At 44.4% G+C, this 25,986-nt stretch overlaps 2 protein-coding genes across 6 annotated transcripts in view; one reads left to right on the top strand and one right to left on the bottom strand.

The window, feature by feature from the left end:
- The window catches only part of COPZ1 (coat protein complex I subunit zeta 1), a 906,679-nt gene that overhangs the window by 561,321 nt on the left and 319,372 nt on the right, over positions 1-25,986 (bottom strand). For 2 of the 5 annotated variants that reach the window (XM_085654738.1, XM_085654742.1), the window contains exon 2: positions 20,450-20,533. The exons of the other annotated variants lie outside the window; for them this stretch is intronic. The gene's annotated coding sequence lies outside the window, so the exon portion shown is untranslated. The remainder of the gene's footprint in view (positions 1-20,449; positions 20,534-25,986) is intronic. 5 annotated transcript variants of the gene reach the window in all.
- NFE2 (nuclear factor, erythroid 2) overlaps positions 18,378-25,986 on the top strand; it is a 196,145-nt gene continuing 188,536 nt past the window's right edge. Inside the window, exon 1 of the mRNA XM_085654736.1 lies at positions 18,378-18,511. Coding sequence (XP_085510862.1) covers positions 18,378-18,511 — 134 coding nt within the window. The remainder of the gene's footprint in view (positions 18,512-25,986) is intronic.

The raw sequence follows: 25,986 nt of genomic DNA, 5'->3' as shown, positions 1-25,986 counted from the left end.
CCAGTTCCAGTAATAATGACGCAAACACATGTGCGTCCACCGTCAACATGTCCTCTGTCAGATCCGCCATAAATGGGCTGGATATTCCATTCCTAAATATGAAAGGCCACCGGCTTTATATGGTTCACTTATGCCATTTTACAGTTCAGGCAAGTAGGCCCTGATTCTGTCATCGAACTCCTTTTGCCTTCTGTCTCTGAAAGCTCCAGTTCAAGCCTGCATCCGTGACCATGAACTTTGTCTCATTCTCTGCGCGGCTCACGAAGCCTGACATCAGCCTATTCTCTGCCAAGAACTGTATTTCACCTTCGAATTATCTGCTTCCCCCTCAGCCGATGCATTCCTGCCTAGTAGCTTAAGTAAACATTCTTCCAGTTACCAAGCAAAAAGGCCCATCTTCTCTGTCCTCATGCAAGTAATTCATAGCCCTGTTACCATGGAATATTCCTACCCCCTCGCATTCAGTGTAGACACCTAGACGCTTGTACACGCACGCACAGTCAGTATAGAATAGATTCTGTCCGAGAGTCCTTCTTTTGTGGATAACATAGTTCTTTAAACATAGGATGTAGATATGATTTGGGATTAGGTTGACTTGACCCCCCAGACTTCTTGTCTCCACACGTAGAGCTAAATGTCAAGTCCTCGTCACCCCCTAGTTACACGTCAATTACACGTCAGACTGCTGCGCGCGCATCAATGCCAAGTATTATCTTATAGATCCACCTATGTATTACATCATAGCCAATCATGTTCCTTTTTACTCATTATTACACCCATTTTCGGCTACGCACACCAAAACGTCAATGTCCTTATCAATTGTTACGCCTACTGTATTCACTTCATTATGATGTATGTATTATAAAAGTTACTGCTTGTCAATAAAGTATGTACTTCACTTCCTGAACTCCCGTGGTGATGGAACTTGAAGCATCCGATTATAATCGCTTATTGGAATAAAGCCCATTCTGAAACTCTAATATCACGGATTCTGCCTCTCATTTCATTGAGCTATTTTATTATGTTCCTGTATCAAATTCAGTCCCGGTAAAGGAGAAATATTTACCACAGCATGACTTACAAACTATAGGAACATCTAAATGATTACCTTTCACAACGAAGCGCATAATATGTCCTCCATGTGCGGACGGTGCGCGAAGCGCATCGTGCGTACATGGCCCATAAAGCGTAACGTGGGCACGCGGTGCGCGTAGCGCACCGCGTGCCCACCGTGCGTGCACGGCACTAACTGCGTAAAGTGGGCGCGCGAAGCGCACCGTGCGCGCACCGAATGAACTGCGTTAAGTGGGCGCGCACGCCACGAACGGCGTAAAGTAACTTAGCATTTAAAAAACCGTACAAATTCACTGAAAAAACCATAGGTTTCACACACGTTATAGTTAGGAATTAGCATTTAAAAAACCTTGTAAATTCACTGAAAAAACCATAGGTTTCACACATGTTATAGTTAGCTGGACATTTTACTCATAAAAAACCAATGAAATTCCCCCGTTATAGTTAGTGCAGGCAACTATAACTCACGCGACCGCAATCCTCTGCTGATGACATATGTGTCTTTATGAAAAAAAAATATTTGTAATATATGTATAGCTAAAATTTAATGGAAGAAGACATGGGCAAATAAGTGTCTAAATACAGTATTAACATCAGCAGAGGATTGCGGTCGCGTGAGTTATAGTTGCCTGCACTAACTATAACGGGGGAATTTCATTGGTTTTTTATGAGTAAAATGTCCAGCTAACTATAACATGTGTGAAACCTATGGTTTTTTCAGTGAATTTACAAGGTTTTTTAAATGCTAATTCCTAACTATAACGTGTGTGAAACCTATGGTTTTTTCAGTGAATATATATATACACATATATATATATATATTTTTTCTCGGCCCCCGCTACACAAATCATCCCGAGACTTTCAGGATAGGAGCGGACCGGAGATGGCCAAAAGTTTTGACAATTTCTCGAAGATTCGTCAATCGGCGCCAAAGTTATTGGGAATAGAATGTTGCGGATTTCCTATGGAAAATAGGTCCTAACTATAACTACCTACTGGCGACCGACAGTAGGTAATATATATATATATATATATATATATATATATATATATATATATATATATATATATATATATCACCTACCCGCAGTCACCAGTATGTAGTTATAGATAGGACCTATTATCCATAGGAAATCCGCAACATTCTATTTGGAATAACTTTGGCGCCGGTTGACGAATGTTCGCGAAATTTTCAAAACTGGTGGGGCGCTCCGGTCCGCTCCTATCCTGAAAGTCTCTGGGTGATTCGTCAAGCGGGGGCCGAGAAAAAAGGGGGGTCCCAAAACGTGTTTTCCCCATGCAATTTTCCATAGGGACCTTTAATCGCAGCTACAGCCCGCACTGCTGAACGGAATTACACCAAATTTGGCAGAAAGGTAGACCTTGGTTCAGAGACGTGCCTTTTGGTTAAATGGTGCAAATATGTTCAGTAGTTCCTGAGAAAATCAAAAGTAAAATCACATATATATCTGGGTGGAGCCTAACCACACATCTCATCGTGAGATCTGATTGGCTGTCAGCATTTCATCCAAGAAGTGTTGGCAGCCATCTTGGGACCAATATACATGATAGCACCTCATTAAAAAGCATTGCAGTTAATAGAAGGTTTTAAGACTTTAGTTACATTATAAATCATTTGTTGATGGTATCAATACTCATTTTAGGAATTGTGGTGTGTTCTAAGGTGATTTTACCATGTGAAAAAACTTCTGCTGGCTGGGATATCATGAATCATGTTTGAGAGAAAACTATTTTCTCATGCTTTTCCCACAGAGGTTTGGAAGGTGATCTATAAGCTAAATTGAGAGCATTGTTTTGGTAAATTCACATTATCTTTCTCAGTCATGTGAGAATGACGTCTACATTCTCAGTAAAACATGTACTTCCAACAAGGGCAGAGACTGTTAGTTGATTCCTTTGTGTTCTACTGCAGCTTCCCAGAGTGTTCTAAATAACAACTAGAGCGCTAACAGTCCTACTTATGACAAACGCATTGCACACCTGAAGCCATTTTGATTGGAATAAAGTGGTAACTCTTAAAACCTTTAATATAAAAAGGAACAAAATGAGGGGGTTCATTTTGCCATAGAAAGTATGATTAGTGCTGCAGAAAGAAAAATGACGGCACATTTTGAGTGACTTCTCAAATCCTCTTCTATTTCATAAAAAAATTCTGACATTCAGACTGAAACATGCACTTTGAATACCAGCAGCAGACTTCCCTGGTGAGCAGTAGCTTTACTACAGTGATCTAATGAGCAACTAGAGTGCTAACATTCAGAATTATGGCAAACGTGTGACACATCTGAATGCCTTCTTGATGGAACCAAAGTAAAAAACTGAAAGTATTTCCTACTGAGGAGACTGCAGTAAATGAGGAATTTAGGAAACTTCATAACAAATAAGTCTCCCAAGATGGCCACCAGAGACAAAAGAGCCCAGATGTATCACAAATATCACCCAGATGTAGCCCAAGTATAGCCCAATGACAGAATGTCCCAGAGTGTTCTTAAGAACAACTAGAGCGCTTACTGTCTTACTTATGACAAAAGTATGGCACACCTGAAGCCATCTTGATTGGAATAAACTGGTAACACTTAAAACATTTAATTTAAAAAGGAACACAATGAGGGGGTTCATTTTGCCATTGAAATTATGATTAGTGCTGAAGAAAGAATAATTAGGGCAAATTTTGAGTGACTTCTCAAATCCTCTTCTATTTCATTAAAAAATTCTGACATGCAGAATGAAAAATGCACTTTTAATACCAGCAGCAGACTTCCGTGGTGAGCAGTAGCTTTACTACAGTGATCTAATGAGCAACTAGAGTGCTAACATTCAGAATTTATGGCAAATGTGTGACATATCTGAATACCTTCATGATGGAATCAAAGTAAAAAACTGAAAGCATTTCCTACTGAGGAGACTGCAGTAAACGAGGAAATTAGGAAACTTCATAACAAATAAATCTCCCAAGATGGCCACCAGAGACAAAAGAGCTCAAATGCAGCACAAATATCACCCAGATGTAGCCCACATGTAGCCCAATGACAGACGTGTGCAAAACACTTTTTATTTTTTGTGTTTTTGCAGTTGTATATAGTGCAGACTTGTCAGGTATTGGAGTGCTTTACATGAGCATTGGTTACATCACACAAGAACAAATTCATTTTGGTTATAGGCATGGGGAGACTAAGTGATTTGACCAGAATCACAGAATGTCAAGCTGAAGCAGAAACTCCAACCTGGTTCCCCAGTTGCAAAGTCTGCAGCTCTGGAAGTAACACCACATCCTCTCCCCCAAGTGCAACATTTAATCAATTGGTCAACTGGATAAAAAAACATAAAGATAACAAATAATTTAAAAGTGCTTTGTCGCTGTTTGAAAATTCAGAAAATATGTCCTCATTTTAGTTTTTTAGAGCACTAACCATAATTTTGATGCAAATAAGACCCTCTCATATATGTAATTTCTAAAGGAAATACTCTAGGTATTAGTTTTGACTACATCAAGATGACGTCAGGCCTTCCACACTTTTGTAATAAAGTTAGAATGTTAGCAATCTAGTTGTTCATTGGGATACTGTTGAGAGGCAGAGGCCAGGGGCACGGACTCTGAAAATTTAAAGCAGGTAGGAGGGTGCAGAGGCAACTATTTGACCACACTGGGCAGGCAGGAAGGGCAGTGGCAGCACAACACACTATGGAGGGGAGTGGAAAGGGGGGCATGGGCAACAAACCAATAATACAGGACTGGCAAGAGAGGCTGTGGCAATATAATAGACCATTGTGGGCAGAAGGAAGAGGCAGTGGTAGTACAACCATACATACCAAAAGACCTGATTCAGCCAGGAAACGTCCAATGTTTTTAAGCTCAAATGGGCTTTATTTGATCTGTCTCCTGTCTACAATCTCCTCTTTTTCAATGTAACTCAAAAGGGAAAATCAATACCCCAGTTTTTTTCCAAATCTCCCTCTTACCAAGTTCAAAATGTTCACAAGTATGGTACATTGGATCATGGAAGGCAGGAGGAATTGGGGTAGGGACATGGACTCGGATAACAGAGGACAGGAGGGACATGGAGCAGACATTTGAGGTGAGCAGATCTAGAGTGACGCAAGTGTTGAGGGTGCTCTTTTCAGGAGCTGCTTTCCACCTAAATTTGCGAATTACCCAGAGTTCTCTGCTTCTTTTTTTACAAATATGTGTATATATATATATATATATATATCTCACCAAAATGCCCTGCATTAGAGACGCACTCCTCCACCCAGCGAATTTTCACAATTCATTTATTTCAGGAACAGGCATTTTCATTCTGCTTCAATACATCCTCCTGCCTGACGCGTTTCAGAGCATTCACGCTCTTTCTTCAGAGGCAAATTCAACTGCACACAATGTTCTGGCTCCCATAGTTCCCTGCATGCTCTGAAACGCGTCAGGCAGGAGGATGTATTGAAGCAGAATGAAAATGCCTGTTCCTGAAATAAATGAATTGTGAAAATTCGCTGGCTGGAGGAGTGCGTCTAATGCAGGGCATTTTGGTGAGATTTATGACACGGCAGGTCCAGCCGTGAGAGAAACGCACCGCCTTTCAAAAATTAAAAGGGACCCGATTTTCCTGAACTGTGCAGGAGAACTTATCGGCGCAGCTGGCTTCTAATTGAGGAACAGGATTGTCTTTCTGTAACCCACTGAAGGGTAATATCGATCCTTGAATTGTTTTAACTGCACAAAATCCACTGGAGGATATAAATTAAGGGCGCTTAACCACAAGTTCCAGCATACATTGGGATTAAAGCAATCAAGCAAGGCACACCGGAGGCCTTTAAAACGTGAACATGCAGGGAACTATGGGAGCCAGAACATTGTGTGCAGTTGAATTTGCCTCTGAAGAAAGAGCGTGAATGCTCTGAAACGCGTCAGGCAGGAGGATGTATTGAAGCAGAATGAAAATGCCTGTTCCTGAAATAAATGAATTGTGAAAATTCGCTGGCTGGAGGAGTGCGTCTCTAATGCAGGGCATTTTGGTGAGATATATATATATATATATATATATATATATATATATATACAGGGCCGGCTCTAGGGCGGTGCGGTCGGTGCCATTGCACCGGGCGCTGACTTGGGGTGGGGGCATCAGTCATTTTTGCAAATATATTATCATTTAAAAAGCAATATTCAGGCATCAATTAAAATGGCAACATATCCCCCGTGATGAGTAGTCTTCCTGGAAAGAGATGGAGGGTTTGTCTAGTGGAAGTTTTGACTCATGGTAAGGTAGTGCAGAGGGTTAAAATGCCTAACTCTAAAAACGTGTACCATGCGTATAACAAAGTGCATGTAATGTAAAATAGGTCAGTGGGATACTGCTTCTGTAATAGAGCTCCTTTTGTTACTTGTCTTTAGTAGGTCAATCCTAATATAGAACATTGAGCTATTAACTGTCATCAAAGAGCTCTGTGTAAACTGCAAGGTATATGTTAGAGCTCTATGTTTTTTTGCCCAGTCTTTCATTATCCTAATCTTGCCATTTGGGTAGAAAACAATACTTGTTATTAAAGAAAACCCCTAACAATGGCGTTACGTTGCAAATTCTGAATTTGTGCTTTTCCAGAAAAAGGACTCTTAAACTATATTGCCTTCCAGTATCGATGACATGTCACTCCTACACTACACCTTGTAGTCCTGTCTGATGTAACATTTCCTATACACTGATTTACACACCTATGATTGTCTCTGTGCAATGTGTGTGTGATGTAGGGTGCTCTGACACCTTACTCTGGTATGAGTGGTGCTATAAAACTCTGGAGACTGGAGGGGCACTGTTAAAGGGCGGTGGTGAGGGAATCTGTGGCAGAGGTGGTCCTTGGGGGCGCGCTTACAAAGATTGTCGTACAGGGCACCACCAGTGTTAAAGCCGGATATATATATATATATATATATATATATATATATATATATATATATATTGTCACCAATTTGCTCAGAGATGAGGCCGCAACTCGCCTGCAGGAGGTTTTCAAAACCTTTATTCAAACCATTGCAGCTTCCCTTCACGGTAATTCGTCCCATTGGCCTTACGCGTTTCGAAGCATTCGCGCTTCTCATCAGAGGCCACACGCAGGAAACCAATTTCATTGACGCTGTATCTTCCCAGCATGCTTTACAGAGACTCCCAATAGTCTCAGGTGTAATCTCTTTAAGTAGAGTAATTTTCCACAGTGCATGTTGGGAAATGTATTCCCGTCGCTCATTTCACTGCCCTCTGGTGGGTTCACTTCCTGCATGTCATTTCGGGACCAGTTTAAAGCCCTCCATTGAGCTCCCTGAAAGGATTCTGCAATGTTAATAGTGTCCCTGCTGGCGCCAGTCAAAGAGGAACGTTACCTCTCTGTGGTCCTGTTCGACATTTTCAGGCAGCGCGATCCCTCCACGGCCGGAGCCGCCGCGATGTGTATTGTCACCAATTTGCTCAGAGATGAGGCCGCAACTCGCCTGCAGGAGGTTTTCAAAACCTTTATTCAAACCATTGCAGCTTCCCTTCACGGTAATTCGTCCCATTGGCCTTACGCGTTTCGAAGCATTCGCGCTTCTCATCAGAGGCCACACGCAGGAAACCAATTTCATTGACGCTGTATCTTCCCAGCATGCTTTACAGAGACTCCCAATAGTCTCAGGTGTAATCTCTTTAAGTAGAGTAATTTTCCACAGTGCATGTTGGGAAATGTATTCCCGTCGCTCATTTCACTGCCCTCTGGTGGGTTCACTTCCTGCATGTCATTTCGGGACCAGTTTAAAGCCCTCCACTGAGCAAATTGGTGACTATATATATATATCTATATATATCTATATATATATATATATATATATATCTATATATATATATATATATATATATTAATATATATATATAAATATATATATATACAAACCAGTCCTTACGGAACAGAAAATGTAGCGCACTCAGGAGTTCGTCAAAATAAGTTTATTCCACCATAACTAACAAACACGTTTCGGCCATTGCGGCCTTTGTGAACGAAGGGCGTAATGGCGAAAACGTGTTTGTTAGCTGAGGTGGAATAAACTTATTTTGACGGACTCCTGAGTGCGCTACATTTTCTGTTCCGTAAGGACTGGTTTGCATTACAAAGCGGATTCGCCTCAGCAAGTTAGCGGCATCCATCATCCTTCAAGAGCAGCAGTGTTTGGCGAGCAAAGGAATATGTATGTATATATATATATATATATCACTGCTCCAGCTTGTATCGTTCTGTAAGGAGCACTCGAACACCAACACAGAGTTTCAAGCAAAAGCCCTCTATTATTAGGTATGGATGATGTCAGCCTGCTGAATCCTTTCGTAGCCATTACACCACTTCTGCTGACGCGTTTCGAAGTCAATCTTCTTTTTCAAAGGCTTGTGGTGAAAGGAAAAGCACGATCCGGTCACAGCCTCTCTTAAATACACATAATGGCACACCCTCTAATGGGCTGTTCTGTATGAGATGCGCAAAGTCTTATGGGAGTTGCAGTGCCAGTTTTTACCTTTATTATGAAGTGCATGAATTGTCCTGCTGGTAAAATCAAGGCCCGCAGATGAGCCTCGGCAGGCGGGCGCCTCCTCAATCCTTTGTTGGTGTCCCACATAGAGAGGCTGGCAAATGTCAACCCCTGAGGCCCCCAGGTTCTCAGGGTGGTGCATCCTCATCGGCATGACCGCCGCCTATATCTCACTGCTCCAGCTTGTATCGTTCTGTAAGGAGCACTCGAACACCAACACAGAGCTTCAGGCATATGCCCTTTATTATTAGGTATGGATAACGTCAGGCTACTGAATCCTTTCGCAGCCATTACACCGCTTCTGCCGACACGTTTTGAAGTCAATCTTCTTTTTCAAAGGCTTGTGGTGAAAGGAAAACCACAATACAGGATTGCTGAGAGGTCTCAGAGGCCACATGCTCTTTCTCCACCACTCTGCAAATGGGCCTCCTGGTGCACTGCTGAAGGGGAGATGAAGTCCCCTTGGCTACAGAGGGTCTTTGTGAGACAATTACCCCTCCTGTTAACTCCAATAAGTTCCACAGAGCGCAATTGCTATGAGGACTTCAGAGACCATGCCCCCTTTCTACACCACTCTGCAAATGCGACTCCAGGTGCAATACTGGTCAGGGGATGAAATCCTCTTGGATGTTGAGGGAACTTCGGGGTCAAGAAGGTCTCCAGTTACCTTCAGTAAGTCTCTTAAAGCTTGATTCCTGGGAGATGGTCAGAGGCCCGCCCCATTCTCCACCACTCTGGAAACACGACTACTAGTCAAAAACCATAGAAATTAAATTAAAAAAACAAAGGTTATCGGGACATTATTGTTAGGAAATAGAATTTGAAAAACCTTAGAAATTCACTTAAAAAACCAAAGGTTACAAGGACATTATAGTGAGGAAATAGAATTAAAAAAACCTTAGAAGTTATAGTTACCTGAGCTAACTATAACTTATGCCCTGCAATGCACTGCTTATGACCTCACATATTACATCACTAGCGACATGGTCAGTGATATCACTGATGACATCTCAAATGGCATCACTGATGACATCATCCACAGAACCACTCACACCCCAATAGAACCTCTTGCACGCCCACTGATATACACAAAACCACATACCCATTTACAGACCCATACCAGTACTCATATACCCACTCTCTCCTCCATTGAGGCACTCACACACCCACTCACTTACTCGTACAGTCACTTGCACAATCATTCACTCACCCATACAGCCACTCACATAACCACACACTCACCCATACAGCTACTGACACATCCAATTATTTACCAAGGGCCAGATGTAGGAAGCCAAATAGCGGCCGCAAATGCCGAAATTCGCAGGATTTCAGCCTTTGCGATCGCAATTTGGCTTTGAGCAATGTAGGTAAGATTAAACCTACTCGCAAAATAAGGAATCGCAAAAATTGTGATTCCTTATTTTGCAATTGCATTTAAGGAATTGCAAATTGCGATTCCTTAAATGCAATGTAAGTAGCACAAAAGAAAGTGTACTTTAGCCTTAAGGAATCGCTAATTACCACCAACTTCAAGTTGGTGGTAATTAGCGAATTCCTTTAAAAAAAGCACTTTTTTGCTTTTTTAAAAGTGCCATGTGGCACACATTCATGCCCTTAGGGCATGTATGTGCGCCACATGTGCACACATGAATCATTGATATAAATAACATAATTGAACATTGCAATACGCACACGTCTATGGCTTGCAGTGTATAATACTCGGCAGTTCTATAAAAATACAGTCCCTCAGCTCTATCCCATTCCCTTGTTGTGGCTTCCATCCGACAATCGCCCGCCCCTGGAAGTCTTGGAGGCAACAGACAAAGGACTAAACATTCGAGAGGTCGCTGGCATGGTGGGGGGGGGCCATGGTTATGCATCACAATATAAAAGGAAGGAGATCTATCACCCCACCCCCTCCGGTACGATGCCCGTTCCAGTTGGGAGTTGGAGGATTGCCACAAATCCTTCACATAGGATCGGTAAGGGCCCTATATGTCTTTAGGGCGGGAAGAGCTAGGCATAATGCTGGCGTAAACCTCGCTGTTAGTGCTGCATTAGGCTAGGCTGTGTAGCCAATTCTGCAGCGTCGGAGCTGACTTGCGGCCCCACAGTAAGGCTATTTCTTTTTTGGCCAGCAGCAGACCGAGGGAAGCAAATCTTCTAATCTTTTTGGGCAAGTTGACCGTGTAGCCCAGTAAAGCCACTTCCGGTGTAGGGATAAGGCACAATTTAGTCATGTCTCCTAGTGCGCTGTGTATCTGTTCCCAATATGCCTGGATATTGGAACAATTCCATGTGAGGTGTGCAAAATCTGCGTGTGGCGCCGTGCACTTCTGGCAATTATGTGGTCTGGACGGGTCTAGTCTGTGTGCTTTGGCAGGAGTGAAGTAAATTCGACATAAAAACTTGAAATGAAGAAGTTTATGCCTGCTGTTGAGAGAGACTTCCTTCGTTACTGCGCAACACTTGGTCCACTGCTCATCTGTGATTCCCATTCTTTGCGGATCCTGTCGTCGTTCACCGGTCTCATCCTAGCACAAGTTTTATATAGTTTAAATTTTAGATGAGCACTATTAGCACTTTCGATAATCAATGTTAGAGGGGTGAACGATTCAGGTTCAACGGGGAAGTTAGGCAGTGTGGCACGGAGAGTTGAAAGGATTCGGCCCAGCACGAAGCTGTCCATAAAGGTTACGTCTTGTAAACGGTCGTTCTCCGACACCAAGAATATATGCCCCTCTGGGTATAGATCTCCGAGTTTGGTGATATCAAATTTGGCTAAGGTGCGATGTACCAGCTTTTCGCCGGTTATGGCAGCCAGCGGGCATTGGGGATAGGTAATGCAGAGGAATATAATGTGGTGGTGCCGGTTAGGCGCCTCGGCTGATTCCCAGGCCCAACTGGTGGTGGAAACCGTCTGTATGTCATTAGGGTCTCTTGGAACGCCCCTGGGCAGCACTGTGGACAGCCGATCCGGCAGGACAAAATCTGCCTCCGGTCGAAGAAATTGGATCCTGGCGTCCGGATGAAACCAGGTGTAGACGTAGCAGCATTGGGCCACTAGATAGTACAATTGTAGATCCGGGATGCCATACCCCCCTCTGTCGTATGGAAGAGTGAGCACTTGCCAACGAATTCATGCCTGCTTGCCGCCCCAGACCAATCTGATAAGGTGTGTACGCAAAGTCAAGAAATAACTGTTCGGCAGGGGTATGGGGATGTTGTTAAAAAGATATAAAAATTTGGGAAGTACTACCATTTTAAGAATCGCAACTCTGCCGGCAATGGACAATGGTAGACGCAGCTATTTCTCCACTTGGGTCTCTAGTGTGCTGACTGCTTGCCCATAATTCAAGCGGATGACCTGGACTGTGTCTACGTGAATATGGACACCCAGATACTTGACCGAGTCAGAGCACCATTCCAGGGGAAACTCGCATTCCTATGGAACCGTACTGGATGTTAAAGGAAAGATCACCAACTTATGCCAATTGATGTCTAGGCCAGAGAAGCGACCAAATCGGAGTATTTCTCTAATGAGCGGCTCCAAATTTACCTGGGGATCTCTAACATAGAGGATAGTGTCATCTGCGTAAAGTGAGACTAGGAGGGAGCCTGTGTTAAATTGCAAGCCTCTCTGTAAATGCCGTTCATGGAAATGGCGGAATTTAAGGATCCATGGCCAGGATAAACAATAGAGGAGACAGGGAACAGCCCTGACATGTGCCACAGGAAAGTGAAAAGGGTCGGGATAGAGTGCCGTTCAGGCGCAGTCTAGCCGTGGGCCGGCTGTATAGTAATGCAGTGGTAGCTATAAATCCCATTGGCATGCCCATGCGGCGCATAACATAAATGAAGAAGGACCACTCCAAAGAATCAAAGGCCTTTTCCGCGTCTAACAGGATTGCAGCAGCCGGGACCTCTGGATTAACTCTGTGGAGGACAGAATAGAGAGTCCTAAGATTTAGTGAGGTGGATCGGTGGGGGACAAAGCCCGATTGGGCCGGAGATATGATAAATTCCATAAACTGGGAGAGGCGATTGGCGATGATCTTGGCTACAATTTTATAATCTAGGTTTAGTAAGGACAGTGGTCTGTAGGATCCGCATAAGGACGGATCTTTGCCAGGTTTGGGGAGGAGTATAATGACCGCTTACCGAAGCGTGGGGGGGCAGTATTTGTTTCTCGAAGACCTCTGCATAAACCTCTATTAACTGTGGCACCAGTATGTCCTTGTATGCCTTGTAAATGTCCCAAGTAAAGCCGTCCAGCCCAGGGGCCGAGGAGCAGCGGAGGGTATCAATGGCTCCGAGGACATCGGCCTCGGATATTGGTTCTGCTAAGAAGTCCAGCATATCTTTTTCAAGATAGACCAGTGCTTTCAGACAGATAGGCTTCCTGTGCCGAGGGGTCGCTCCCTACTTTAGTAGTGTATAGGGCCGAGAAATAATCCAAGAATTCGTCTCAAATCTCTAAGGTGGAGGTGAGCGGCTGATTTGTGAAAGAGCGCAGCTCGGTGGTGTAGGCTTTGCTGTATGGGGGCCGGAGCGTCTGCACAAGTACCCTGCCAGGTCGCTCTCCCTCACCATACCGCCTGGCAGTCTGATACTTGCCTAAGTATAATATCTCTCGATCCGCTGCCTCCCTGTAGTCAACAAGAAGGGCTAAGAGTCTTCCCGCCGTTCCCGGGTCTGTAGAGTGAAGCGTTGTGTTATCTAAGTCCGCGAGGTCGCATTCGATGCGCGACAGTGTTGCGGATATCCTTAAGTACTCCGGCATGTTTGGCAATGCAGACGCCCCTGATGTAGGCTTTGAAACCCTCCCAGAGTACTGCCCATGTATCAACAGAACCAGTGTTAATGGAGAAGTAGTCTTCAATGGCTTCGCATACTTCTGCATTGAAAAGATCATCTTTGAGGGCGCGGCTTGGAAACCTCCATTGCTGCTCAAATCCCTCTGGGCGAAGAACCCTCAGGTGAAGCATCACCGGCAAGTGGTCTGAATACGTCCTTGGTAGTGTCACAAGAGACCGGAACCAGCCAGAGATGCCAGGGAAGACCAGCCAAAAGTCGATTCTGGTCCAGGTATTATGTTGGCCAGAATAATGGGTGTAGTTTGTGAGGGCAGGATTACGCAGGCACCATATATCTAGAAGCTATAGCTGCTCACAAAGCTCTAAGAGAGTGCGGCGTGCCCATGGTTTTGTGTCTGGAGATGTGGCGGTGCTATCCAATCTAGGGTCAAGGAGCATGTTGAAGTCCCCACCCCGTCAATAGCAAACTGGGCTCTAACCGTCCTAGCTGGGCATGTAGTGAGTGAAACAATTCAGGGGAATCAGTGTTCGGGGCATACACACATACTAGTGCCATACTGTGTCCCATGAGTGAACCTGTGACGATGATGTATCTACCCTCATTGTCCCCTATGACGGGACCGGGCGTGAAAGAGACCCTTTTATGGATAAGGAAGAAGTGCCCCTGGCGTAATTGCTGTAATTAGCAAAATGCCTGTGCGCTCCTCAACTAGCAGCAAAGCCGGCCGATTCTGATTTGGGCAAATGCGTTGTGTCTAAGTAGATAATGCACCACTTGTCTTCTCTTGCGATTGTCATTATGACCCCTGACATTCCAGGACATCAGGGCTAAGCCAGAGGGACCATCTACACTACCCAGCTGAGCCATCAGGAGGATGTGTCAAGTATGCCATATACAAACAGTGGTGAAAAGGAAAAAACTGCGACAGTGAACATGACTGCAAACATCTCTCAATATTTAAACAATAACATTTGTCCCCCCACCCAACCTCACTATGATCAAAGCGAGGCAGTTCCATAATAAACAGCAGAGCGTGAAGTACCAATGGACTTTACACTCGAATGAGAAACCCCTAAAACGGTACATCAGTAAGATCAAGAACAAACCCAAGGTATACACCATGAGGGGTGGCAACGCCACATCAGTCGGTCAGCTATTTGAAACATTGCAGAAATATGAATGGCATTATCCCGGTGTCGTCCATAACACTTAAGGGCGAACAACACAGCAGAGTTAACCAGTACCGGAGCCAGAGAAGAGATTAATACTTGCAACCGAGCCGCTGTGCGTGGGGAGGGCCCCACCTCACTCATTTCAGTCTGATTGTTATTCTGTCTGTAGGCATGACAAAATTCCTGTACCTCGGTAGAAGTGTAAAAAATGCGAGCCCTACCACCCACATCGACTCTCAACCTGGCTCGGTATAGCATTCTATATTTTAAACCCAGGTTTCTGAGAGTGGCCTTGACCCCATTATATTTACGGCAAGCATCTTGCACCATAACAGTAAAGTCCGGGTAAAAGGAAAGTTTACAGCCCTGCCATGTGGTGTCCCCTCGTTCCCTTGCGAGGCGCAGTGCTGTGTCACGGTCCCGGAAGTTCATAATAGGTGCAATAATGGGCATAGGGGGGCAACTGGGATTAGGCCAGGGCCCCAGGGATCGGTGTGCGCGCTCTATCACAAACCCAGTGGTGAAGGACTCTTTTCCGAACAGGTCAGCCAGCAGAGTCTCGACATTCGGCCTGTGCCGGTATTCTCTGGCACTCCCAGGATGCGGATGTTATTGCGTCTACTTCGTGCTTCCAGGTCCTCACTCTTTATTGCCACCTCCTTGAGGATTCGCTCAACGCGCTCTAACCTTTTTAGGGACTGCGCAGTGCCATCCTCAATGTCTGAAATGCGCGCCTCCGCCACATCAAGGAGCCTGTCATGTACTTGGATTTTGGCACCCATGCTAGCCAAACTCCTGTCCAGTGTGTCAAATCGCCCATCTAGCGCCTTAAAGCCAGCTCTCATCTCCTGTATCATTGATGTGGACAAGGCGGGCCAGTCGTCAGCAAGATCCGCGCCCTGTGCATCCTTCGCCATTCTGGAGCTTTCCTCAGGGGCCCTATCCACTAGCCTCTCGAAGGGGAGGGCCTTCTGTTTGGGGTCTTTGCGGCCCATGCCGTGGAACCACACAACCAGTGAAACAGTGAAAGAACAAAGCATAGTCTCCCACTATGAGAGCGCTAGACCAGGCCTGAAGTGGCGAAGGAGCAATATAGGAAGCAGTGTAAGGGATCAGGGAGCCGGCAGTGTGATTGGCGTCCGCACCTGGGTGGCTTGGAGTGAATGACTGTGTGGCCCACAGAGCGGACGCATAAATCCAGGCACTTGGATATGACGTGGTAGGCAGGCCTCAGTCCCGCCTGTCGGGCTGCACTGGCCTTTCAGCAGGTCTGGGGATAGCAGATTATAGTTGGGGCCTGGGGCGCAGGTCCTCTGCCCCTAATAGGCCGATGGGTAGACCCAGTGTTTTTATGGCAGGCAGCGATCCGGCCCATGCATGTGTATCAGTAGAGGCAGGCCCCCCGGGGCGGCGCGTAGAAGGCCAGCGGTGGATGGCTGACCAGGTGTAGAGGCTTCAGCGGAGCCCCAGAAGCAGGATAGGGTGTATGCCCACACTGTGATGAGGTGACGGTCAGTTGCAGGTTGGCAGGCCGCCTGAGCCGCTAGGAGCCACGTAATGAGCCAAAGGTTCGCAGGCCTTGCAGCCAAGGGGCCGAAGGGAGCAGGAGCCGCATCAGGGGGCGGCTGGGCGTAGCTGCACTGGGTCGATACCAGCCCACCTCCCCCCCAGAGCTCCGCGGCCACCCGCGTCTGAGCAGGAGCCTCCCAGGCTCACGAGCCGGCCCTGACCCCGTGTTGCCTCCGGGAAATGGCGGGCGCGAGGAACCGAGATCGGGTGCAGCCAAATGCAGCCGCACCCAGCCGAGCAGATAATGAATCAGGGGGCTAGTCACCGCCACCAGATCGTGCCCGGCCCACTTACCGCCACAATGGGCCCTGGTCCATATCAGGCACCCTCCTCCTTAGCCCCCGTCCTCCGGCCCGCACACGTCTGGAAGGCGCAGTTTCTCGCCGGTCTTCACTCCGCCCCTGCAGCTTCCGAGTGCCGGAGATCGCCGCCGGAGGCTCCTTTCCGCAACCTGGTCAGCCTGCCATGATCAGAACGTTGTCAGCACTTCAGCGCTGTCAGGCATGTTGCGATATCTGCAGCGATCGCCGGGGATGATGCAGGTTAGCCGGGACGGCCAACCGAGTTTCAACACCAAGCGGCCATCTTGGTCGATGGCTTGGCCACGCCCCTCTTTAGAGTAGTATCACTCAGTAGTAGTGCACCTAGTATACTAATTTAACTTTTGTAGTAGGTTAGTATATATGTGTAACACCCATAAACTCTTAAAAACACACTCACTTGATGATGTCATCAGTGATGTCACTGACCATGTCATGAGTGATGTAATATATGAGGTCATAAGCAGCGTATTGCGGGGGCGTAAGTTATAGTTAGCTCAGGTTACTATAACTGCTAAATTTCAATAGTTTTGTGAAGGTGAAATGTGAGCCTAACTACAACGTCCCTGTAACTGTTAGTTTTTTTCAGTGAATTTCTAAGGTTTTTAAATTCTATTTCCTAAATATAAAGTTCCTGTAACCTTTAATTCTTTTAATGAATATATATATATATATATATATATATATTTACCTTCACAAGAAAAAAAACACTGAAATTTGCCATTTATGGTTAGCAACGAACACAACAATCTGCCATAACGCGCACCAAGTTTAAGTTTAAAAGAAGACACTAGCAATCATTGTTTGAATGGGACATTCAGGAGTCCATTCTTTTACAGAGAGCCCATTCCATCAAAGAAATAAGGGGAATTGTTCCTTGAGCTTAATGTGGTTATAAATGAACCCATTCTTTTAGCCCCCAATTAAGACGGTCACTTTTGCAAAGCAGTCTCTTTTCTAGTTATTGATGTATTTCGACCCTGCTATGTCATCAGAGGTTCTCATCAGAACTGTGCTTGTTCTAAAATCTGAGGCTTCCTAATATGAAGGTATCCAGTAGGAGCTGACTCTGGGGAGTTCGATAAACATGTAATGTTTGCTCATCTGATGGTTTAAAGGGCATCTGCAGTGCTTGTTCCCAGTAAACCTGAATGTGGAGGCATTCTATTCTGAAGCCAAAAGTTATACAGCCCTTATGGCAAAGCCTACATGGCCAGCACACTAATGAACATCTCAAAGGACTTTTGCATAAGAACATTCATGTATTATTGGCACTTTTCACTTTTTTTCATGTAAACTTCACTAGACCATCTGCCATACAGTGCAGGGCTAAATGTAAGTGGATCTGTCACGTTCCAGCAGGAGGCGAATTAGACAGCTGCCCGTTTGGGTTTTGTATGTGAAGGGCACTGGGTGAGCTTGTCTGGGCCAGAATGTGGATGGCGTTTTAACTTCTGCAGGCTGACAACTCTATTAGTAACCATAACAGAACCAGCCTCTTCCAGATCTGGCAAGCTTTCACAGCACCAACCTTATCGTAAAATATTTGTGCACAGGCCAGTACACTTCAATTAAAAACTTCCAAAACTCTAATAGTGATCGACGCCCCACTTGCCAGTGTTGTCCATGATCTGTGGCATGGTGCATGCGCCTGTCGTGCGAATACAGAAAATATCAAGAGAGCTGCGAACACGTTAGAAAAAAAAAGGAAAGAACATGTGGCGTGTGGCGATTACCCCACCAGCTAAGCTTCCTTCATTCACTCTGCCTTCACCAGAAGAAGGGGTGGGTCGGTGTAGGGGGGTGGGTGCGGAAAGAAGGAGGGGGCATGTGAGGGAGGAGTACAAAATCTTCAAGATGCGCCGGCTCGCCGTTTGTGGCTTCTCCGGACCTCGCCCCATCGTGGTCGATAAAGGGCCAGCACTGCTCAGACGCAACCAATCCCCCGTAGGTAACACTGGCCCCGAAGGCAGGCGGGACAGGAGCGACAGGTGAGCCCACGGAAGGCCCTCGAGCATTCAGAGGGTTGCAACTTGAAAAAAAGCATACAAGCAGAATACGCTCATTTTTTTCCGAGAAATAATAATAATAGGAAGGGAATGAACAAGTTATAACCCATGTTTTCGAAAAAGAGGCTGGTGTTTTACCAAGCTGCGCATACATATATTTTTCGTTTCCTTGGTGTAGTTTCCCTACCTCTTGAGCACCTGCGGGAAAGGGAAGAAACTTCGGGATATTTTCTGGCTGAAGTTTTGCTGCTGCTACTGCTGCCCGGCGCAGGTAAACTAGGAGGAAATTCTATTAAAAGAGACTTTTGTTCAACTTTCCGAAGCTGAGCTGAAGCAAGACCGAAGAGGGGGAGGGCGGCGGGGGTAGGTCGGGAGCGAGTCTAAGTCAGTCGGTACCTGGCAGGTGAACTGTACATTTTTTTTGTCTTGTAAACATTTTTAAAGTTCTGCAACAACTTTTTCAAAACGAATCTTTGTTGCTCACCTTTAACACTTCTGTATTCGAAACTACATTGCTGTCATAAGCTTGCTGGCTTTTGTGAAACGACAACTAACTCGTTTCTTCCGATTTACATTTACGTTTGAGCACGATGCACAATATTCCACCTACCATGTCTTTCTATCACGTAATAAGTACTCGTAATTTGGCACAACAGCAACACAGGGAATTTAGATTGCTTACCGACGGAGAAACTGCGGCAGCAAGTGCACAAAGAACGGATTTTTTTTTATAAAGTTGAAAAAATCATGTTATTTCACAAGAAAGCCCACCTTTTCGATAGCCTGTGTCGTGGGTATGGAATCAGCAAGTAGACGAAAATGTGGATTTTTGACCTGCATCTTGCCACGATTTATGCATTAGTAATCATGAAGTTTTAAAGCGCCATCATCCATACACAGCAAACTGACTCAGGCGCTTAAATCAATCTTACAAGTACAGCTACATTTTCCACTTTTAAAAAGTAACGTTGCAGCTATGTACGAGGTGACCGCACAGGAAACTCTGCTGCTCTAATAGTAATCCTGTTGTCAGTTTGTAACAGGGAAACTTACATGGGGCCGTTCCTGTCTGGGACAGATATCCTTCAAGTGTGATATTAAGAGGCAGTAGCAAAAGTTCGTCGCCCGTTTTTACGTCCTCTGTCTTTCTACGTTGACATAGTGGTTGTCATCTGCAAAGTGTGTGCTGGCTGTACGTGTGTCATCACACTGTATGGATTTGGTGGGTTTCATATGTGAATATGACACGAAATAAAATAGCTCTGCACCTAATGAACAAAACATGTTCGTGAAATAAAATAAAATTTAACAAGTAATAGAACCCAGATTAAGGCCTGTGAAATGCACATATTTGTGGTTCTTTGTCAGAATGAGAATTCTAAGTTATATACAGGGACATTTTAAGGATTTTGGGGTCCTGGGCCAAGCGTATTTTGGGGCCCCTTCTAAGTACAGCTTTGAATTTATGATCCAATTTCAGCTCTTCCATCCCTCTTTGTCCAGGTCACTGACAGTGCACAGACCCACTGGTACAAATTCTAAATGTGTTTACATCTAATATTCATGGATATTAACGTGTTTTCAAATATTGTAACACAGCAGCAGCTCACTAATATTACTGAAGATAATCTCTGTGTGACACCATCTCATTTCTCATATGTGACGTCCTGTTTTGAGCTAAAAGAAACTTTTTTGGGATGTTGCATGAAATATAAACACAACATTTCTCAGCAAAATTTCTGTAATCGACTCACACACATCACCCACATTAAAAATACATTTAAGGTAAATGATATTTAAAACAATCTGTTTAATAAGTATTCATGGCATCAGTGCAACACACTCTGCAGTACAGTGCTGGCTATATCAGGGTCCACCCAGAAAGGCAGAGGCCTGGGCAGGAGCCCAATTTAGCCATACCTTAAATCGTCTCTGGTTGTATAGAGGTGCCTCCGAAAGTTTCTGCAAACAAGGGATCCTGAGCAACTTTGTCTGTGGGAAGAACTGACAAGAAAAGATATTGGGACAAGCAATGAGCACTAGCCAATGACAGAACACTCACCAGAGTCTAGATCTTGGGGAGCACAGCTTCAAGTTCTTATGCTAGTGTTCATAAATAATGGTTCCAAGACCCCTAAAAAGAGTCAAGACTTTCTGGAGAGTCCATAATGAAATAACATATAATACTAAAGGGTGGAAGTAACACATATTAACCACTTTTGAAAACATTTTTTAAGGACAATGAAATAAGTTATAAGGCATATTAAAAATCATAGGGCAGTGGAACCACTGAATATGTTTAGCATGAATTTTAGATTTCAACACCACTTAAGTGTTTATACATCAGGTTTTTAGTTAAAAATGTCTTCTCGTTTACATATTTCATCATGTTTACCCATTCTGTTTTGCATCCCATGAAACATTGAGAAAAATATAAAAATTAATTTTAAAAAATAGTTAGAAAAATGCACAAATTAGCTTAGATTACAACAACACTTGAAAGTCTGCATTTATACAATACAATTTTAAAACTCAATATATTATATTCCTTATACATGCACACCCTTTCTCTGTAGTTATTTATCTATATATTAATTACTGAATTCCTACTGTAGAAGAAAAAATAATAATCTTTGACTCTCTCCAATGCACCTCTCTTTGTTTCTCCCTATACCTCTCTAAATATATCCTCTGCCTCCACTCTCGGACTCATCCCAAACCTCTTTATTACTATGATCTCCAAAATAATTCTTCCTAGACTCTTCCATCCTCTAGCCCTACATGGCTCATCCCAAATCTAATTTTACTGCTTTGATCTCCCTAATCCATTTCCAGAGACTCTTCCCTCCTTCATCTCTCTTTTTACTCATCCCAAACCTCATCTTACTAGCATGATCTCCCAGATGACACTTTCTAGACTCTTCTCTCTTGTATCCCTCCATTATCCTATTGAATCCAACTGACAGACTTGCACGTCCACCTCTCAAATGAACTCATATTTCCCTATACTCAGTGCTTTTAATTGGCCAGTACTGTCCGGTACTGAGTACCAGCACTTTTTTGTTTTGAGAGGGAGAGTACCGGCACTTCTCAAGAGAAATGTAATACTTTCAATTGGAGAGTACTTCTCAGAAACAAGCCGGTAATCTGGTATGGAGTACCTGCACTTCTATTTTTCCATTTCAAGCACTGCCTATACTAATCCACCACTAATCCATTTAGGGTTCCAGAGTAGGGTGCTACTCGCTGAATAGCACTTTGACGCCGCACCAGGGGTACTAAGCACTATATTAATACAATTACAATATCTGAAACAACAAAGTTTGATCATGAGCTCACGGTTACCCGCAAAATACCATATAATAAGGTGGTTCTAGGTAAAATCTTATTAAAGTTTTCTGTGTGTGCAAGGCTGTATTTTCTGAAAGCCTACTTTCAAAAGTTACAAATAGTTATTTTAAAAATGTCTTGAAATTAATTAAATTAACAGAAAAACAATCTAGCAGAGCTAGGACTTTTATTGCCTTGAGATCATTTCTATTTTCTAATTTTCAATGGCACCAAACTTGCTTAGAAAGGAAAACTGATTTTTGTTTTGTTTGGTTGACAGTGTTCTCCCTATTTTCTGAGTTTAATAATGATGACGTTCGGCTTACAAAACCTATGACTGTTAGTCACTACAACACAGCATAGCTTAATAATAGGTGCAAATTGAAGGAAGGAAATAAAAACACGTAAATAATCAATGTACGCTCTGATCTCATTCTCCATAAAGAAATGGCCAGAACATGTAGAATTAAAAGCAGTTACTTGTAATTTAGTAGTGACACACCTGCACTGAACTAATTTCCTGGAGGTTCCCAACTTCTTAACTAGCAAACAGTATTTTTTTTTAAACTCTTTTTATTGATTATCAAGACAAAGAAATTGATACAATTGTATGTGCTCACTGTGCAGTATTGCAATCGTAAAAAGAAACATAGCATTGAAATACAGTAAAGAATCCGTCACAGCTCAATATCAAAAGAAAAAGCAATAGCAGCCAGGTTAATAGCAATTTGACGATTAATACAATTTCCAAGGCGTACTCCATGTCCAGTGCCTGTCGAGTCTCCACCTAATAGTACGGGACATACTCCACCCCGTCCCAACCTCAGCGTGTGCAGTTTCCAGGAGAGTCGGGACATATCACCTCAGGGTGCTATGTTGTATATAAGACCTCGTTGGAGTGCGGCCTTGACCGTCTACCCTATACCTGTAGGGACTATGCCTCAGCCCATCAGGGAGTCAGAGGAATTGTGAAGGGTGACCACATATAACTTGTAAGGACCCCAGATGGGACGAGAGGAACTAGGCAATGAGCTGGAGTAAACTTCGCTATTTGTGTTGCAATAGGCAAGACTGTTCAACCAACTTTTCAAAGTGGGGGCAGTCGTACGACCCCAGTGAATTGCGATTTCTTGTTTGGCTAACAGCAGACTAAGGGATGCAAACTTACGGACAGTTTTGGGGAAATTTACTGTATATCCCAAGAGTGCCACTTCTGGTGGGGGGATACGGGAGAGCTTAGTCATGTCACCAAGCGCTTTGTGAACTGCCTCCCAGAAAGAGTGTATAATGGGGCAGGTCCAAGTGAGATGGGCAAAGTCAGCGTATGGGGCACAGCATTTCCGGCAAGTGTGCAGCCTACTAGGATCGAGCCTATGAACTTTAACTGGGGTGATGTACATTCTGCGCAAAAACTTAAAGTGAAGCAGTTTATGCCAGCTACTCAATGAAACGTCTTTCATGACTTTACAGCATTTGGCCCATTGGTCATCTGTGAAGGGACGACCGAGATCAGTTTCCCAGTCCCTACGGACCTTGTCGTCTATGGTTGGGATCATCGCAGAGCAGGCCTTGTAGAGTTTGGATATCAGGTGTACTCTACTCTCGCTTTCAAGGAGGAGGGAAAGAGGAGCAAATGAGTAGGGCTCCAGTGGGAACCCAGGTAGCGTCGCCCGCAATGCAGAGTGCAGCCGCTTAAGTACAAAGCTGTCCATGAATGTGGCTTCGTGAAAACAGGCATCTTCCGTTGCCGAGAAAATGTGACCGCCAGGATACAGGTCACCCAATGTAGAGATGGAGAACTTGGTCATTGTGTGTTGTACAAGCTGTTCGCCTGTGATAGGAAGCCAGCGGGCATTCGGGAGAGGAAGCGCCGAAGAATATAGCACCAGGGCGCCTGCATATCATTTAAGCTTATCCCAGGCCCAGCTGGTAGTCGATACTGTTTGTATATCAGTAGGGTCCCTAGGCACACCTCTGGGCAGGACTGTAGCCAGCCGTTCAGGGAGAACAAAATCCACCTCCGGGCGCAGAAACGGGATCGTGGCATCCGGATGGTACCACGCAAAGGCATAACTACATTGAGCTACGAGATAATATAAGTGGAAGTCTGGAACCCCAAACCCGCCTCTATCATATGGTAAGGTGAGAACCCGCCAGCGGACGCGCACCTGTTTACCACTCCAGACCAACCTTATTAGATGCGACTGTATTTTTAAAAAGAAACTGTTTGGGAGAGGGATGTGGATATTATTAAACAGATATAAAATTTGGGAAGGACAATCATTTTAATAATGGCGATTCTGCCCGCGATGGACATCGGGAGACACAGCCGTTTCTCCACTTGGGTCTCGAGTGCCCCAACTGCCTGTCCATAATTAAGGCGGATGATCTGTTCCGTGTCCAGGTGGATGTGTATGCCCAGATATTTGACCGTGTCTGAGCACCATTCAAGAGGAAATGCACAGGGCCAAGGGATCGTGCTGGGAGTCAAGGAAAAGATAACAGACTTGTGCCAGTTAATACCTAGACCACAATGTTGGCCAAAACGAAGAATCTCTCTGATGAGCGGCTCTAGGTTTAGTTGGGGTTCCCTGACGTATAAAATAGTATCATCAGCATACAGGGAAACCAGGAGGGGGCCAGTGTTAAATTGTAGACCCCTCTGCAGGTGTCTCTCCTGGAAATGTCGAATTAAAGGGTCCATGGCGAGAATAAATGAAAGGGGCGATAAAGGGCACCCCTGACGTGTGCCTCAAGATAGAGAGAATGGGCGTGTGAGAGTGCCATTCAGGCGGAGTCTCGCCGTAGGGCGGCTGTAGAGCAGAGCTGTGGTGGCCATAAAGCCAGCCGGCATACCCATGCGGCGCATGATAGACATGAAGAAAGGCATTCCAGCGTGTCAAAGGCCTTTTCCGTATCGAGGAGTATCGCAGCAGCGAGGACTTCGGGGTTAATCCTGTGGAGGACCGCGAACAGCGTTCTAAGATTCAGAGAGTTCGAGCGGTGAGGCACGAAGCCGGACTGCGCTGGGGAGATAATGAATTCTAGCAATTGAGAAAATCGATTGGCAATGATTTTAGAACTAGCAAACAGTATTTCACAGTGACTCAAACCAGCTGCGAGACAACAAAAGTAATTATTTTAATTTTCCCAGCAGGATTAGGTGGCACCATCCTAAAATGTTTTATGCTTCTAAGTAGTTTGTGGAGCCGGTTTATTCCTGAACTACTGCCATAATAATAAAAAAGTTTATTTGTAACGAGTACACTGGGTGAAGACTAAAGTCCACCTAAATCAGCTCAAACTATTCCATAGAGTAAATGTAGCCAGCACTACCTTGGACTTCATGCTTCTAAAATGGTCAGAAGCTAGGACCCTGAAGATGAGGGAATAATGGGAGTCACTGACCTCTCTCTACATCCAAGAGAACTTACTGGATGCCACACTACTCCTCCTCCCATCCAAAAACCAAAGTTCAGGTGATACAGACCAATGCAATGAGCAGGATGATTAAAGCAAAGCAAAATACTTTATTACGCCAAACATCAAAACTGCTACTTCAAAACTTTAGTAGAGGAACTGTGCTAAAGCGATACTTAGTTATTTTAGGTGGTTTGTACACTGGACAACTCTAAACTATTATCTGGCCTTCCTCTTGGTGCTCCATGTGGGCATAATAAGGTTCAGATTTGTGGGTTTTTTACAAGGTACCACTAGTAATGGTCACTGACCCAAGTGAATGATGAACTAGTGTTGAGGGTAAGGATCTTTATTATACATATATTCAGAGTTTTATATAGCTTTATGTAGCTTAAATCAGACCCTTTCAAGGTAGCAAAGTACTCAGTGATTGGCAGGATATAGGTTAAGGGCTACATATGAAAAGAATGTTAGGTAATATTGATTAATAAAATGCAGGAAGAGAGATTAGACCTGTAGGGCGAATACAAGAAAAAAAAAGTAGGAGAAGCTAGAGAGGAAGCTGACTATAGCTGGGCACACACTGTGGTATATGTGGGGACTCAAATAGTAAGTCTATGATTAGAGTTGTTGATAATATTGAAACTCTCTAAGTAAGACATCCTTTTGGGAATTACAGCTCATCAAGTTAAAGTTTGAAGTGTGTT

This window comes from Triturus cristatus, chromosome 4_1, assembly GCF_964204655.1.
Source record: "Triturus cristatus chromosome 4_1, aTriCri1.1, whole genome shotgun sequence".
NCBI classification, from domain to species: Eukaryota; Metazoa; Chordata; class Amphibia; order Caudata; family Salamandridae; genus Triturus; species Triturus cristatus.
The sequence above is the reverse complement of the archived record's forward strand: the minus strand, read 5'-3'. Positions and strand labels throughout refer to the sequence as shown.